We start from the raw sequence: 17748 nt of genomic DNA, 5'->3' as shown, positions 1-17748 counted from the left end.
ACTTGCTTCCTTCTTGTTTTCTTTTTCTTTCTTTCCCTCTGTCTCTCTGTCTTTTATGGTCCTGATACTTTGCCTTTCAAATCTACCTTAATATCCCCAGAATAGCACCAGCAGCTTCCTTCCTCAGTGATGAAGAAAAGATGCTCAAAGAGGTCAGAGCAAAACTCCCCAGTTCCTTCCATTCTCACCCTGTTTTCAGACACTTGAATCTTTGCCAAACTCGCTCTCTCTGGGCAGAAATTTTCCATGCTGCTTGTCTGCCTAGTGCTGATTTTTGCATTAACTGTGAAATGCTTCAATTGTGAGACATGTATAAACCTCAGCAGAACAGGTCAGGTGTTTCTTGAGAGCAAGATTTAGAAGAAACGGGGTTTTTGGTACCCACTTCATAGATAGGAAACTGAGGCACAGAAACTTTGAGGTTAAATATGTAAAATGTCAAGCTGTCATTTCCTCACTGCAGAGTATTTGAGTTTATGAACCTAACAATGTTCTTTTGACAGTTTTGTGAGTGGGATAATACCTAAATAGGAAAATGAGATGACAGGTTTCACAGCTTCCCTGTTGAGGGAGTTTGGAATAAAAAACCCTCTGTTTTGCGTGAGTTTTGCATGCTCTGTTAGAAGAAAATGTCAAAAACACAGAAGCACGCAGTTAGAGATGGCGAGGTTCCCTGTCTGGGGATCCAGCCCTGCAGGGGTACCCTGGCATCCCATCAGGTGCAAATCTGGGATGCACAAAGAAGAACAATAAAAGAGACAGAAATTGAAGTTTGATGGTCCACTGTGATCCTGGAGGAACCTGCTGTCCCATTTGCTAGTAGCACTCAGTATCTAATGAACATTTGGAGCTACCAGCGCTTTAAAAATTCCTGATGTGCCGCTGGATGAGATGTCTCGCTGCTGGCTCATGCCTCTGAGACTGAGCAGAGCGCTGGCTGCGGGGCAGAGATGTGATGCTGCAGGCATTGCGCTCCTTGTGTTGCCACTCGTGCTCGCAGGGGTGTCTTCTGTGCCTGCCTCTGGCACCCATCACCTCCGGTGTTGCCCTCTGAACAGGGTGGCAGCTGACCAAACCATTAGCATAAATGGAAAAAAATTGCAAAAGCTGCTTGGTTGTAAGCGCACCGACCTCTTCCCAGGATGAGCTCGAACTCGCTGGCATGTGAGATGATTTCAGCTGAATCAGAGCTGTGGGATTTTCTTCCTTCTCTTGTGCACAAAAGCATTAACTTTTTGGACCTAATCATCATGTTTCCCAACGCGAAGCCAAGCGGTGTGCTTTCATCTCGCCCGGCTATTGTGCTTAGATAAGTCCCTTGGTGTGGGAGTGCTCTGTGGCCCTCGAATCAAACTGACGCCAAGGACTTTCTGCTTGGCAGCCATCTCGCACCACGCTGCAAACTGCCTGTGGGGCTTGTTTTAGAATTTGTGCAGCAGCAAAAGTCTTTGCTCCCAGTTATTAAGCGTGAAGCTGGCAGTGTATACGTTTTGAGGCAAAAAGGAAAGGTATTTGCATCCTCTGAAAGGTTATGATTTGCATTGTAACACCCCCAAGACGTTTTTGCTGCCCTGGTGGGATCCCCATGGGCGAAGCTCAGCGGTGGATTGCTTCAGCTTGTCCTTGCGGCGGAGCAAAGCGAGAAATGGGGCATCCTGCAGGGATAGCCCTCGTGCTTCCAGAGTAGTGAGGACTGGGACACACAGAGCTGGGCATTGGACTAGCTTCAGAGCTCTTTCTGGATTTTAGCACACTATAGAAACTGATAAATGGCATCTTTACCTTGCTTTATCGCCTTCCGCACGGCTTTCTGAAAGTGAGAGAAACAGAGTGCTCCATTTCCTGACATTAAAGGAATGTTTACTTAGCCTAATTTTGCAAAAGAGATGAGGCTCAGGTGGTTATCCTCTGCCCACTCTCCCCGCCCCCCGAAAATTTTGAGCTCATGTGGCCAGTTTCCATGGTGCCCTCAAGGATAAAAAATTCCTAAAAAGTTTTCTGAGCAGAGACATTGAGTTCAAACACATGCACTTTATTAGATGTCAGGGAAGCCACACCTGGGGGTGCTGGAAACCTACCTTGGGCATCCCAGCCCCCCATGGGCCCGTTGATGCTTTGGCCATCCGCTCCTCTCGGCAGCACCCAGCTGCAGCACCCGGTGGCCTCTCCTCAAGGATAAAAAATTCCTAAAAAGTTTTCTGAGCAGAGACATTGAGTTCAAACACATGCACTTTATTAGATGTCAGGGAAGCCACACCTGGGGGTGCTGGAAACCTACCTTGGGCATCCCAGCCCCCCATGGGCCCGTTGATGCTTTGGCCATCCGCTCCTCTCGGCAGCACCCAGCTGCAGCACCCGGTGGCCTCTCCAGCCGCTCCTCAGTGGCTGCATCATAAAGCCGACAGAGAAGTCAGAAAGACGTCTGGGCTTTGGATCAGGCTTTATGACCTGAGATAATCCCTCATTTCATTATAAGATGGGATTTTAAAGCTGCTGAGCAATGAAAAGCTTCCACTGGGCAGTGGGAATAGAACCCTTTAATAAACATAAAAATCCTATTAAAAATATATATACATAAACCGTGCTGCCACATAGAGGCATTGGCGACAGCTCTCCCAATTTATCATGAATTTTGCAGCTGGTAGCAGTTTTATTTTTAATGCCTGACCATTGGAGTCCTGCTATTGCAGGAGCCTTTTTCTTTATCTTTTTAATACAAGCAAGAGTCTAGCTGTCATTTTTGCAGAGGGAGGCTATAAAAAGTGAAATAAGTACAGTGTAAGGGATCTAAAGCCAGAAGGCTGGTCAAAAAATCCACAGTATTTTTTAATTTCATTATTTTTTAACATTTGGAGTTAGCTGTGGCTGTGAACATAAGTCTTATAATGATGAATTGAATGAGCAATTGGTTCATTCAGAGTACCAGAACAAATCAAGGAGTAGCACATCACCCAGAGTACTCTGCTATAATGCAAAAATTTGTGTACTGAGTGAAGATAAGTGCTTAGGAGATGATCCAACATACCACACCAAAGAAACAAACTAGCTGAGCGCCTTCATTTCTCTCCAAGCACTACAATAAATCCATCATATAGTTACAGTTTCACTTGAAAGCTAATAGGTGTCCTCAAGTGGGTATCTGATTGCCGTTACGTTGGAATGAGGTCCACGGAAAACAGCTCACACGGTATCCTTTTGGAGGAAGGGAATAAGTCTCTGGTTGGCAGTGCTTTGCATAGCACTGATCCAGATAGTAGTGTGGGTAGGTGAGGTGTATTTCTGCTGTGGAACTGTGCATTTTCCAGTTATCTCCCCCTTAACTGTAACCCTGTTATGAGAAATTTGAACTTGCTTAAATTAGGTACAGAAAGGGGAAAAAAAGTTCTGGTGGTGTTGCACTTTCTCAGAGCATCTTGCACGTTTTCCAGCGCTCCTCCAGAGCAGGAGGACTCTCTCCTGGTGCTTTGCCTCCAGCCGTACAAGGTGCATGAGGCTGAGGGGTCCCCAGGGTGGAAAACGGAGGCAGAAAAACGTTGCTGCTTTCTCACCCTTATGCAGACCCATGCTGTCAGGCTGATCTTTGGTCAGGGCTGTAAACCTGGAGATTTTCCTTCCCTGCTTTCCATGGCCACCTTGGCTGCTTGCAGACCCATGAGCTGGAAGCTCATCATCTGGCCGGCATCCTCCCAAAGGTATTTTAAGAGTGCCGCGTGGAGCACCAGCTCGCAGTGCTTATAGCATTTCCTAGCGCTCCAGCGGCAGCAATTCAATCCTTATTTGGGTTTCGGCCAACGTTTGTTGTCCTCACTGGAAATGGTATTGATTATTTGAGCTCAGGAGCCAATTATGGCCAATATGATACTCACCACCTCGCATCCCAGGATGACGTGTGCCACGGAGGCTGCTTTGCTTCAACTGTACCTGCCAAATGGGCCAGTGAGGCTCTGGACAGACCTCTGACCTTTTAAATCACCCATGGTGTGAATAAGCAGTTTAATTCATGCCCTAAACCTTGTTTGACACGTGTTTGTTGGGTTTGGTTTGAGCAGGCATTGGCATTTGTTTAATATCTCCCTTGGGGGGTGCTGTGTCCTACGTGGCATCTGTCTGTCTGCTTGATGGCACTGCAGATTTCGTGCAACGGGGAGAATTTTGGATGAGAGAAAACTGCTGTGCCAACGGAGAGCGGTACCATGGGCTATTGGAGCCCACCAGCAATTGGTACCTAGCGTTGCACTGCCAGGCAAAATCACACGCGAGATGAGTGCTGTGCTTGGGCTATCGGGATGATCACGTTGTGCGTAGGTTGGTGGGGTTCCATGCCAGCTACCGGGGATGAAATGGCAGCTGGAGTCTGTGAGCCTCCTCTGCTTGCCGGCGATGGGTGTGATGATGGGCAGCAAAGGATGGCTACGGAGCCTGCGGGCAGCTGAGCCGCTCTTGGGTGCTCGCTCCTGGCAGCAGGTCTGCAAAGTGTTGCACAGCAAAACCACAAAAATCGAAAGGCTTCACTGCAACGCGAGTTCAAAATAAGGACCCTGATTACAATATCAAAGCCCAAGTCTCTGACCTCTTAGAGGTCCTTCTCAGCCAGAGGTGAGATGTCCCCTGTGTCAGAAGTGGGAGTGACCTGCACTCTGATAAACCAGCTGCAAGAGGATCTTGAGAGCCCAACAGAGAGATTTCTGCACCGATCTCGCAGTGCGAGGACGGGGGATGCTGCGGTGCTGAAGCTGTGGAGCATCAGGAGCTCTGCTCCGCTGTGGGGGAAGTGGTGGAGATGGTGGGTGTGCTGGCTTAGTGCTGAACCATGGGCGATTCCTCATTTTGCTCTTTATTTATTACCTTATTCTGCTTCACTGGGTCTGCGTTAACGTTAACGTCTGGTGTTTTCAGCTCTCCTTGGGCTTACTGCGTTTAACAGCTTCCAGGGCAAAGCACCTTCCCACGTGGCTTATTTGATGCCATTTAGCTGAATTTGTTGAGCCTCTAGCCTGGGTTCGTTTCATTAAAATTTGGGCTGTACTTTTCCATCTGGCTGCCTAGTGGAAACAGCGTCCAAAATTGGTATTTCAGTCACTTCCTATATATTTTTTGCAAAGTTAATTGAATTATGAGAGGCAGGTTACTTAAGCAAATGCAATGGCCCCTGTCACACTTCATAGGGCCTGTTAAACACATAAAACCAAATATGATCAACACTTTCCAGTAATTACAAATGCAATGGGCAAATCAGCCTTCCTCCCCCCCGAGGAAGAGGTTGACAAGGTCTTCTTAGGGCAGCTCCTCCAGCACCGCTGCTGCCGGAGCGAAATGCGATAATGCCTCCGTCCACCGTGAAAAACTGCATCTTCCATCACATCCCTGACCCAAAATAGTATTTAAACTGGTATTTAATGAACTGCAGCCAGGCAGGAATATCATCTACTCTGTTTATAGAGAGGGAAATGAGTTGTGATCTCTTCTCGTTGCTGGTAACAAGTCATTAGCAGACTTGGGTACATCTGGGATGTGCCGGCTACGGGTGGGAGAGGTCGGTGGGCGCAGGACCCGCAGCACGCGGAGCTGCCCGTGCATCCTGCGCAGCTGGCGCGGTTACTGGGGCAGCCGCGTTGCCAGAGGCTTTTGGGGATGAGTTTGCAGAGAGGAAAGGTGTCACTTGACCTTTCTGTGATTTAGTTGCCTGGCTGCTTTAATGGCTTCGGGATGCGGGAAATGGAAGTGTAAATACCGATGACATGCAGGTGGCCTCGCCTGCGCCTGCCCGCTCCCCGCTCCGTGCTGCCAGGGAGCAAATACATGTCCAAAGAAGGAACACATCTTTTTTTTTTTTCCTTCTTCTTATTTATTTCACAGGCAAGGAGCAGAGGTGGGAATAAAGGAAAAAAAGACGTCAGCTGCCTATTAGATCAGCAGCAGTTGTTTTGAGCACTAGCTTCTCCGTGCCAATTGATGTAGTAAGCTTTGTTTTGGGGGTGCTTTTCTGATGCAAAAGGCTGTCTGATCAGAAAATGGTATTTTGCTGCAATAATTTTCTGCAAGCAACTTGCACTGGTCTCTCTGAGGTAACATGCTGTTGATTAATGCACAAACTTACCCGCTCTCCCTGGTGTCTAGTTTTCATTCCATGTAAGCTCTGATTATTCAGTAAAAAAGAAACATTGGCCTATGAAGCTAAACATCAAAATGCAGAAGCAGAACCCTCAGTGTCCCCACTGTTTGCAGTGTGTTTGCTCTGGGTTATTTTCATGCCACACACAATTGAGATTATTGAGGAGAGCAAAATGAACGGTATTTGTTATTCAGTTCATTTTGGGTTTTCAGCGCGGTCGTTGTCTCGCAGCAGTGGTGCCTGGGGATTCGGGGGGGTGAGGTTATGAATTTATTACATGGTGTCTGGAGCTGTACAGAAACAGCTCCCAAAGGTCTCGCTGAGGCAGAAGGAAAGGATGCTGCATGGAGGAGCCAGGAGTGGGTGGACAGAGAAGGAAACGTGGGTATGGAGAGATGAAGTGGTTGCCTACGGTGCCAGGGCGCTGACTGCAAGAGCAGCAATACTGGGATTTATGCTTTCGGACTGCTGGGCTGCATCTAACCTCTAAGCAAAGTGTGTAGGTTTCTGCTGGGACCTCTGCTGTGTCTTTGCTGGCTGGATCTGCGTCTGAGGTCAGGTTCCTTACGCCAAGTAGATTTAACTGGGATTATGTATTTGTAAGTCTGGGTCTGGATCTGAACTGTTTGTTTCTGTAATTTGCCAAACCAAAATCCAAAGTCCAGGGAATCTTAGAGAAGTTTATGCCTTCATTCCAGAGTCCACGTCTGGCTTTATGGGCTGTTAATACATTAAGGTTTCTTTAAAACAGTTAATAGTTTGTATTAAGTGGTTTAGCTGCAGATTTTTAACTACTTAATGACAATAGACTAAAAGCAAATGGAATGGAACTGGAGTTATTCTTAAAAGATTTCCATTCTCTTAGTATGTGATCACCCTGTAATCTCTAGTGTATACGTACACCATCCACCCCTTATAGAGCTGTCTTCTGCTTTAGAGATGGAGGCAGCAGCCTGCAAATGCATAGGTACCGGCTCTGCATCGCCCAAGTCTTGGGCTAGTGCCCAGGCTGCTGTGTCAACCTCCATCTCAAGTCCAGGAGAACAAAATTTGCGTTTAGAGCAGGAAAAAGGAAACAAAAGAGACCAGAAAAGTTCGAGTGAAGTATTTGGAGAAATCGTGTGATAGAGGAGATTCAAGTTAAGTCAAGGACCTCAGGCTGTTTCCAGATGGAGAAGTCAGCAGTGCTGGTCACCAGCATCCGAGTGAATGGCTGAGGCTCATGTAATTCCTTGTGTTGTCCTTGAAAATCTGTATGAATCCTACAGTGGAAGTTGGTGCAATCACTATATCTAAAAACGGCCTAGTACCGACCTGTGAAGCAGCGTGAGAAGCCCAGGAGGTTGGCTGGATAAGTGGGCTCATCTCATTCCTTGCACTGGGGTCTGTGCTAACCACATACAGACCAGATGGTGGACCTGGCTTTCTCTGCCTCTAAAATAAACCTCTGTCCTCCCCCTCCGTCTCTTTGCAGAGCTCCCTTCCTCAGAACACTTGAGCGTGGCCGATGCGACATGGCTTGCCCTCAACGTGGTGTCTGGCGGAGGTGGCTTCTCCGGCTCCCAGCCCATCGGAGTGACCAAAATTGCCAAGTCAGTAATAGCACCCCTAGCTGACCAAAACATCTCAGTGTTCATGCTCTCCACCTATCAGACGGACTTCATCCTGGTAAGAGGACATGAGAGGACCAGACAGAGTTATCTGCCACCAGATGAAAGTTCAGTTGGGCAGTTTTAATGACATTTCTGGGAACAGGTTGTTTGAGTAGCAGCAGAAGTACCAAAGTCTGCTTTCCCCAGAGCTCTGTGCCTTGTTAGGCTCTCTGATATCTCGGGAGCTTCTCCCATGGGATGAGGCATTTGTTGGTATGGGTTATCTGGTGTCTAATGAGAGTGCTGAGCCCACACTGCAGTCTCTCCCTTATTGGAGGCCCTGGCAGCATTTCCCACCATCACTCAGACACTGGTTTTCTGAGAATTAGAGGAACGTAGTGTCTGCTGTCAGGTTGGCTGATGACGGCCAAGAGGCTCCAAAGTTGTTTTGGGGATAGACAGACAGGCTGTCTTCTGTCTCACACACGTGTGTGCACAGGGCACGACCACATAAGCTTTATTTCCTTAGGAAACAAGACTGAAGAACAGGCAGTGCTGAGTTCTTGAAGGGATGCTGGAAAAGAGGTGAAGCATCTCCTACTCTTTCCACAGTCTTAAAAGCACTGTGGTGCTTAATCCTGCTGATATTTGCAGTGATATCACCAAATGTGCTTCCCTAGACACACATGCAGATGGTAATTATCCTTACACACCCGCTGGCTCAAGCAGGAGCGATGTGTCCACTTCTCTGTGCCCTGAGAGTACCTAACCTCCACTGCAGTGTATTCTCACTTCTGGTGCATACCGTCGCGAGCTAATCCTGTTGTCAACCTCAGGTACGTGAGCGAGACCTGCCCTTCGTGATGCACACGCTGGCTGCCGAGTTCACCATCCTCCGAGTAGTGAACGGGGAGACAGTGGCTGCTGATGACCTTGGGATAACGAATGGATTTGTCAAACCAAAACTGGGTAAGGACCAACATGGGCTCAACTTGCCAGGCAGTTGGTCTCCATGACACAGGGGGGTGAAAGTCTGCCTCCTACCTTCCTTCAACATTTTGGTGGATGTTTATCCTGTTGTAAGATAATGAACTATCTTAACACATGCCTGAGTCTATCCTAGTTCGACCAAGGATTTGAGTAGGTGCTTAACTTTCTCAGCAATGCTGATGAGCTGTGCTGAATTTAAGCCTTTTAATGCTAGTTTCACATTTCTAGAGGAGACATGCCCTTTTGTAGGACAGAAAATTAAAATACAATTCATTTCAGTTGCAAAAATAACATTGTCTGTAGCCCATACTTCCATGTTTCAGCATTTCAAAGGAAAATGGGTTATATAAAAGCTTGTTTAAGTCTTGCAATGATTGATGCACAGAGAATACTGTTGTTCAACTTCCACACTTCAATACCGGTCAGGATCAAGGCCACTGTCAGCCCAGGGCTGCACAGAACCTTACGATGCTTCCAGTCTAGAGGAACAAGCATCAAGCAAAGGGCACAATCAGGAAAAGGAACTACTTAAATACATATGTTTACCTACACACCTGTGTGTAATTTTGTATCCATAACCAAACAAAGCAGGGATCAGTTATTATGAAGTGCCTCTCAGCCTCATCACTTGATAGCTATAGATAATCTCGTTTAAGAAAATGAGCCTTGTACAAAAAGCGTGAAGGAAGGGCACAGCGAAACACACGTTGATTATGCACAGGTATGCAGTTTGCTGTGTTGCTGTGTTTAATAGTTGCATGCCTAAATACCGGCTGCTTTTCAGCCGCTGGCTGCAAGTGTATTTGCCAAGCTGCTGTGTGTCAGCTGGTTTTTAATTTTTGTAGAAATTATGGCAAAATAGTCCCCCAGAAAGGAGGGGAAAGAGGATGTGCTGCCAGCAACCACAGCTGAAGAAATGCCTTCCATAGCCCTGCCTTTTAAATGGTGGAAGCCTGGATTTATTTCTACTTTTCAGTTTGTGTTGGCACCTCCTTTAGCTTGCCCCTTGTCTCATGTGGATGCACCCGATGGCCTGAAAGCCCCTACGAGCAGAGAGCTGACCTGTGCCCCTGTGCGCAGGGCAGGGTGCTGGGGAGGATCTCACCCTGTACCCCGGGGAGGACACCGCAAGAGCAAGTTGTCCCCAGCTCCTCGGTCCCTGTCTGGGAGCCAGCAGGGCTTCAGCAATGAGGAACTTTCTTACCAACACTGTCAGTTTTCTCTGCGGCTGCTGCTGGTGTGTGGATAATGTGTCCGGTGGGATGTGAACCTGCTGCAGACATGGCTTCATAGTTGTGTGTGTCTCTGTGTGTCTCTTTCAGTTCAGAGGCCTGTCATTCATCCCCTTTCCAGTCCGAGTAATATGTTCTGCGTCACCAGCCTGGATCCAGATACCCTTCCCGCTGTTGCTACACTCCTAATGGATGTCATGTTTTACTCCAATGGGTAGGTCCCGGCAGGGAGACGGGCTCCCGGGGGAGCTGTGGCCAGCGTCTGGAGGCACAGATTCACATTGTTCCTCCAGGATGCCCAGGGATCTGCTGTGGCCTTATGCTGCTACGGTGCTCTGCGCTTGGGGAGGGAGGTTTCACGGGCTCAAGAGGGTTGTCCTGACAGGTGGAAGCCAAATAGAGATTGAGGGTGCCCCAAGACATCCGCTGGCTTTGGAAAGCTGAGCCTTTTCAGATTTAAGCTAAGAGTAGCAATGTAATCAATGTGCTGCATCTCCACGTATGACCGGAGGACGTATGGCTGGCTGCGCCCATGGCTCCTGGCCCGCAGCCTCCTGCGAGAGGACCTTGGGGCAGGGATGGGAGAGTTTTGTCAATTGTGGACACTGGCATTTTTTTCCCTTGCAAAATCAAAAAAATGAAAAGCAGTATAATGTGACAGGACTCAGTGGCACTTCCCTAAGTCAGTGTGTGAACATTTCTGGTTTCACTGGCTACATCTGCTTTAAAAGCCTTGCTTTCCTGTTCTAGCCACAGTTAATGCCGTTCTCTTCTGTTTCTTCAGAGTAAAAGACTCGGTGGTGGGCAATGAAGACTCGGGACATATTCGCTTTTTCTCCTTTTCTCTCATTGAGGGTTACATCTCCTTGGTCATGGATGTCCAGACACAGCAGAGGTGAGCTTTGGTCTTAGGGTCTCCTGGACCCCAAAAAAGCATCTGGGATGTTCTCAAAGGAGCAGGAAGCAGCTTAAGCTCCTCATGTTAATTCTTGGGAGCCTCATTGCATGGGTGTCATGTACCCTGTCACTTTTCTGAGTGAAGTCTGGCATGTTAGTTCCAGCCCCTGAATTTTGGGCTTGTCTGTCCAAGCCCTCAGTGAAATCACAAGCCAATGTAATGTAGGGTTATCTCACTTTTGAAAGAGGAACACTGGAATAAAGTGATTTTGACCTTTTTATTCCATTGTTCATTAGTTGTGCTTTTAAGAGCAAAACCCCCAAAAATCTGGTGTGCTTGGTTGAAGTTTTACTGCTAAAGGCCAAAAGTAGGGTGGGGACGTCAGTGATGCTGTCCTCCCGCTTTGCTTTTACACATGGCTGGGCTTGGTGCGGAGTCTCCTTGTGATGATCACGTACTGAGTCATCCCTGTGCAGCGGGAGCCCATGACTCGTTTGTTGGGCAAGGAGAAGATCAGCTAGGGAGCAAATATCAGCCTCTGTGTGTGTGTGTGTGTGTGTGCTTCTGCAGCTTCACCTCACAGAAGTCTGGAGGTCTGGAGGCTAGACAGGATGCTGCACCGAGATGCAATGCATAGATTTGCTTTTGACACACAGTGCAGTGTTTGGTTTTGATTCTTGCCTGCCCTAGGGACTTGTTTTGCAAACTATTAATTGCCCTCTTGAAAGTTTCTTCAAGACCTTAATTGGAGTAAACCTCTGTCTGCCTTCAGAGAGGCTAGAGGGTTGGAGCAGCAGCCTGGTGCTTGGGGAACCTGGGCAGCCAATTCCTTCTCTGTCACAGACTGCCTGCTTGACCTTGGGCAAGTCTCTCAGCCACTGGTCATCTTTCCCCTGCTAAGAAATGGGGATCTCTGCAGGGATCCCAGGGACCTCCCTGGGATGCTATGGGAAAAAGCACTGATGGTGCTTAGACACAGCAACAGTGGTCACCGTTCACGTTCCTAAGAGAGTAGGTATGAAAACATATTCTGCCCCTAGGTGTTTCTAAATGCAGCTCAAATCAAGCCTTCAGATTAACAGTCTCAACGTTTGTAAAGCTTGGGCATGGCCTGTTTCTTAGAAATCTTTTTCCGTGCCTCTCTGGGTGCCTGTGCACACTCCCAGCATCAGATGCTGATTTACCATGGGACATCTGGAGGGGCAGGCAGGTGCATCTGTCCTGCTTGCTTTGTGTTCTCGCGGTTTCACCAAGCTGCCGCTATTGTTGGCTTCAAGCAGCACAGGGATACAGGAAAAGCAGCATCCCCGCAGGCAGAATCTGACACACTGCTGTGTTTTAATTGCCACGTTTGGTGTTCCTTTTCCTTTACAGATTTCCTAATAATTTGTTGTTTACAAGTGCATCTGGCGAACTCTGGAAGATGGTGCGGATTGGTGGGCAGCCTCTTGGCTTCGGTAGGTAAACATTTGGGGGATCAGTTGGTGCACAGGTAGTCAGTCGCCTCAGGGCCTTCAAGGGTGATGGAAAAATCCATCCGAGGCTGAGGCTTTTTAAGAGCCAGCAGCTTAACATGACTTTGCAAGCTGAGATTTTCAAACAGGCGGAGTCTGACTCCTACCTAATAAGTCAGACTTCTAAATATACTTTTGAAAGTGCTACATGCTTGACAGCTCCACCTAAATTGCATTCATCTGCTGGACTTTGGAGGTAGCTGCAGCTGGGTCTTTGTTTAAAGAGAAAAAGTGGGCAAAAAGATGGCATGGGAATGCATTGTGGATTACTGAAATCAGTGGTCAGAAGGCACTGTCGCACTCCAGTGCAGTCCTTGGGCAACTCTGTGGCTTTAGTCGATTTAGTATAGATTTATAGCAGTCCAAGTGGGAGTCCTATTCATATCCAGTGCTGCAAACGTTTTCTCTACTCAAAAGAATATTGGACCTAGCACAGAGCAAATGCTTCACGTCTGCAGAAGTGTTCTTGTTATTTTTATGTCCCCTGTAATTTTAAGGAGTCCGATCTGAATACTGCAACAAAGGCCTGATCTTCAGAAAACACTGGGCCTCCTTCCCGTGGTCTCAAAACAGTTACAAAATACAGGCTTCAAGAACATTGCTGAAAAATGTTTGGCCAATTTTTACATTTAATTGCAACTTCTACACCAGACAACCAAAAGGAGGAAATTTTCATGCACTTTCTCTTTATGCATCTTAGAGGCAAAGTATGTAGAAATGGCATGGTATATGTCATTGATGGGACATCGGGATACCTGCCAGTCCCCTAAATGTGCGATGTTTAAGTATGTTAGCTTACAATCAAGTTGAAATGTTCAATTTGGATCAGTGAAACTCACATTTCATCTGGAAACAATGTACCATTGATCTGCGATGAACAGGACAGACGAACCATTTAAATTGGCATGAAATCCTGTCTCAGGGGCTGTGGTGGTTTGTTGTCTAAGAACCATGTGTCCAGGCCGACCAGCAGGTCAGGATCTCCTCTCTCAGAGATGCAGGGCAAAGTGTTCAACAGCAACAACTAAAGAGAAAAATGGAGGTTAAGGGTATATGAGACTGTTTTTGGTGCTTCCTTCCTGAACGTCATTAATTGCCTTTCTTTGGACCTCTGAAAATCATTCCAGTTCTAATGTTTTGTGCCTTTGGGGGATTTACATTTCCCTGTAACAAAAAGAAGGCAATAAAATCAAATGTGCAGTGTATCATGGTGGCCCAAAGAGCCTGATTCTGTGAGAAAGAACACATTTTACTACAGAGATCCCTTCTGACTGGAGTTTGTGAAGACAAACTCCTCCCTGTATAAGCGCGGAGCTGGCAAGACCCAGGAGTTCTGCGAGACTGACAGGTGCCATTCAGACAATGATTGATTTTTTTATCTCCCCCACAGATGAATGTGGAATTGTCGCTCAGATTTCTGAGCCTTTGGCCGCAGCCGACATCCCAGCCTACTACATCAGTACTTTTAAGTTTGATCACGCATTGGTGAGTATCAAGACAGCTTCTTTGGAATAGGGGTGATCTTTTCCCTGGGAGAAAACTCATGATGAGAACATCATTTCCCATCTGGAGAGCTTGTTGGAGTGCCTTTGCTCTGACGTAGCCCAGCAGATATTTCTCTCCAGCCTCCTGGCTGTCACTGCCCTCGGTCAGAGGCTCCAGAACCAAGCCCAGCCCTACCCCAAGGCAAAGCCGTGTTGGGGAATGTCATTCTTGCGAAATGCTGGTCTCGGTCCTTAAAGACCTGCAGCAATGGAGACTTCACGACCTCCCCGAGCAGTCTCTTTCACTGTATCGCTATCTTTTATTAGAAACAGTCACAAACCCTCTCCGTTGTCCTGCAAACGTAGTCGGAGGCTCCAGACTCTCAGGAGGGTGCCTTTGTGTGGGGGGAACTTCTTGGAGAGTCTCCCAACAGCAGACCCCTGCCTTCATCTCTTGGTACCGGCATAGCCCTAACTTTTGCATTTTGAGACCCATCTGTGAGTCCTGATTAACTCTGCTGTCCCTGCATCATCCTCCTCATGGTGTAGGCCTTTGATAAAATGGCAATAATGGGCAGCACAGCAAGGGAAGGTGATTTTGAAGCAGAGAAGGATGTTGCCATGTTTGTTCTCCTGAGTGCCCATAAGCAGTTGCAGCACAGTCATCAGCACGAGGGGCTTGCCATTCGCGCAGGGTTTTCTTCTCTTTTGTACTGGCGGATATTTTACCTTCTAGGCCTACCTCTGCCCTTCCTTTGGCTGTATAGGACACCCTCAAAAACGAGGAATTTCTCTGAAAAGGGAAAATTGCTATGCCTGTAGCCACAAACATTTGACCTGGAGCCCATTCCCCAAGTCCTGAGGGAGGGAGTCTGTAGCCCATGTGCTAATAAAGCTAACAAAACTCAGCTGCTTTGTGCTTTTCGTTCTTTTTTCTTAAATGTGCCCTTTATTGCATTATACTTGTCCTTTCATTACTGTAAATTCACGGCTCAGGCCCTACTTTTGACCTGTAAAAGCTCCAATGAGTTCAAGGTGGGTTTTTTCAGCTAATTACTTTGGTTTTTCACAGTTGGTGTGAACCATTTGCAGCCTATAGGTCATGTGTATAAAGAGTAAAAGTAAATATTATTCCAGATAGCAAAGGTCAAAGTGTTATATATATTTGTCTTATTTTCTTGAATATTAACTGTGCTGATAAGATAAGCTAATAAAACACCATTTTAAAATCAATACTGTTAGCTTTGCCTCACATTCCTACCTGTTGTTGTGGCCCCAGGTGCATGCTTTCTGTGCAGAGCACAAGGGGCAGAGTGCTTCTAGTTGTCAAGCAATATCTGGAGAGCTAAGCCCTGTCGGTTAAAATAGATATTTCACTTAAAACTTGTGCCATACAATTGTGATGACTCTGCAGGCAGCTCCACCTTTTAAAAGTGTCTCATCCTGCCGTACCCGAGCCCAGCAGATCCCTGCCTCCGAGCAGCTGCCAGGGTATTGTTTGGGCCGTGCCCTAAGGTCTGCAGATCTTCCTTACTCAAATCCGTATTTTAGCATTTTCCTTGCTACTTGCTGTTTTCTTTCTGTACGGTTTTAAAAGCCTTTTCATCTGGACAGTGCTATTCTAGCTGTCAAATCCTTCCACCGTGTGGAAGGTGCATTTCAAGCCCTCCTTTGCTTGCCTTTGCTCCAAGCGTGGTGGCTGGGCTGTGTGCTTGCTGGCTCTAGGTTGGTTTTGTTGGGCAAGACCCTCATCTAGGTTTTGTCATGTTTTCCCTGACTTTGCTACCCAGACACCTTGACTTCTAGTGACGTTTCTCAAGGTCTAAGTACATCCTTTCTCTACATCCTCCCTTTCTTTACTTAAGGTTGTTCAGTACTTGTTGTCAAGAATTTAGAGTGCTTTATAAAAGCTTGTTGTTCCCTTTGACCTGATCTTTTTTCTCCTGTGCATCTCAAGGTGTTTTTTTGTTTGCTTAATGTTTTATTTGACCTGGGTGTTAACACTCAGATCTTCCTGCAGTGCTGTAGTTGTAGAAGTTTGCCCTGGAAATCGGGACCTGTGCTTGAGAAGAAATCCCTTTGGGAGACAATGCTGAGAGGGGAAGCTCCAGGTCTCTGGTGTGTCCCCTGGGTGACACAGGTCGGGCTGGCGAGAGCCTCGGTTTCCAGCTCCCTCTAGAGAGAGCAGGTGAGAAGAGTCCCTTTTCCAGGTGCTCTGCTCTCGCTGCCTCATGCTCAGAGGTATCTTGCTCTTCTTCACCAGCATTTTGATCTAAAGGCTGAAGCTACGCCTGGGACGTAGTTTGGAGCTTTACTTTTCCCTTCATGGTAGATGCTTGGACCTGCCCTTTAGGTGACAAGTGAAGATGTTGCACCGGCTGCCCTGGGATAGGGATCTTTTCTAAGGGGCAGAGAGGGGTAGGACTTTTCCACTGGTGGCAAACTAGGATGTGTCCTACAAATCAAAACTATCTGTCCTGGAGAAAACCCGGCCCAAACATTTCTGGTATGATTGATACCATTTCCTTGACGTTAAGGGAGTCAAGCAGTGAATGAGGGATCAGCCCGTTGTGTTTAAGTGAGGAGGTGGGCTCGTGCAGGTCAAAGCCAGTTGGCCAGAACTGGCCGGTTCTGCTTCCTCCTGCTTCTGCACCGCACTGAAGGAGCATATGGAGAGACCCGCTGATCATCCGCTGGGGCTGGCTAAGAACACGTGTTTTGCAAAATTGATTCCTGTGCCTTTTCTCATTATCTTCTGGAGAGGCAAAGAGTCGTACAGCTTCTTGCGCTGCAGCGTTCGGTGTGCTGGGAAGAATGATGGTGGGGAGGCAGTGGAGAGTCCTGTCTCAAAGTCCTGGTCCCTGCGGGGGAGGTTTGCTGGGGTTTTCTTCCTAACCCAGAAGAATTCGCTGTATGGTTGTTTTAAGATTATTTTCTTCCCCCAGCTGACTTTTGTTCACACATCATCAGAGTTAGCTGCTGCTATTCCATCTTCCCATTGGAAAACTGAACGTTTTTCTTGTTATTTCTCATGTGTTTTTTTCCTCAGTTTTGTTAAAAGCCTTGCAGAAAATCACAGTCCAGTTGTATTTCCACTGTCTGAGCTCTGGAGGGTGTCCAGTGAATCCAGGTATTGTACTCCTGGCCAAGGACTCAAATACCTCGCAGAGGAGACAGTCCCTTCTTCAACTTGCTTAACGTGAATTATTTTGGCTTCTTGCAGCAGCTCACGGATAATTTATCTTTCCCTCAGTCCCCTTTCCACTTTCCAAGAGCTGTTAGCTGCCTGTCCCCCGAGTGTCGTCTTTGAGTTTGTGTAACGGCCAGACGCCTCTCTTCTGTCTGATGTAACTTTGCTTGTGATATTCTTTTCTACCGAAGACGGTCGCTCTTTTGCATCTTCTGTTACAAGGGGTTTTTCTTGCAGTAAGTGTGAAAAGACACCCACTAATAATTTTGTATATGGACTTCTGTGGTTAAGTCTCATCACAAGACTGGATAAGAAAGCTCAGGTGCTACGCCGCACCATCTGGGACCCCCCACCACAAGCAGACTGGCAGTTCTCCTCTTCTTTTGATGGACATGTTCCCCTGTCACCCACACTTATGGGTCCCAAACCTGTAGGATGCCCCGGAGAGCCTCATGGAGCCCTTAGGCAGCCACGTAAATCCGTCAGCACAGGCACCTTGCATGAGCGAGCTCCTGGGGTACAAATGCTTTACCGACCAAAGGAAGGGAAAGGAGGGGGGAGGAAGAGGAGAAGGAAAGGAAAACCCCCAAACAGTTGCCTCCCCACCAGCACCCACCCTACAGACAGCAAACCAGCCAGATCTCACTTACAAAGTTTGCTCCTTGGGTACCATGGCTTAACGCTTTTGAACCGGAGGGTGTCTCTTGTAGATGGAGTCCTTTCTCAGGGCAATTCA

At 47.4% G+C, this 17748-nt stretch overlaps 1 protein-coding gene across 1 annotated transcript in view; it reads left to right on the top strand.

Annotated features, from left to right (window-relative positions):
- GATSL2 (GATS protein-like 2) overlaps positions 1 to 17748 on the top strand; it is a 31871-nt gene that overhangs the window by 13846 nt on the left and 277 nt on the right. Inside the window, exons 2-7 of the mRNA XM_009573065.1 lie at positions 7587 to 7780; positions 8541 to 8673; positions 10017 to 10140; positions 10711 to 10821; positions 12199 to 12281; positions 13729 to 13823. Of these exons, the coding sequence (XP_009571360.1) occupies positions 7587 to 7780; positions 8541 to 8673; positions 10017 to 10140; positions 10711 to 10821; positions 12199 to 12281; positions 13729 to 13823 (740 nt within the window). The remainder of the gene's footprint in view (positions 1 to 7586; positions 7781 to 8540; positions 8674 to 10016; positions 10141 to 10710; positions 10822 to 12198; positions 12282 to 13728; positions 13824 to 17748) is intronic.

This window comes from Fulmarus glacialis, unplaced genomic scaffold, assembly GCF_000690835.1.
Source record: "Fulmarus glacialis isolate BGI_N327 unplaced genomic scaffold, ASM69083v1 scaffold3430, whole genome shotgun sequence".
NCBI lineage: Eukaryota > Metazoa > Chordata > Aves > Procellariiformes > Procellariidae > Fulmarus > Fulmarus glacialis.
This window is presented reverse-complemented; position numbering and strand designations above follow the sequence as displayed.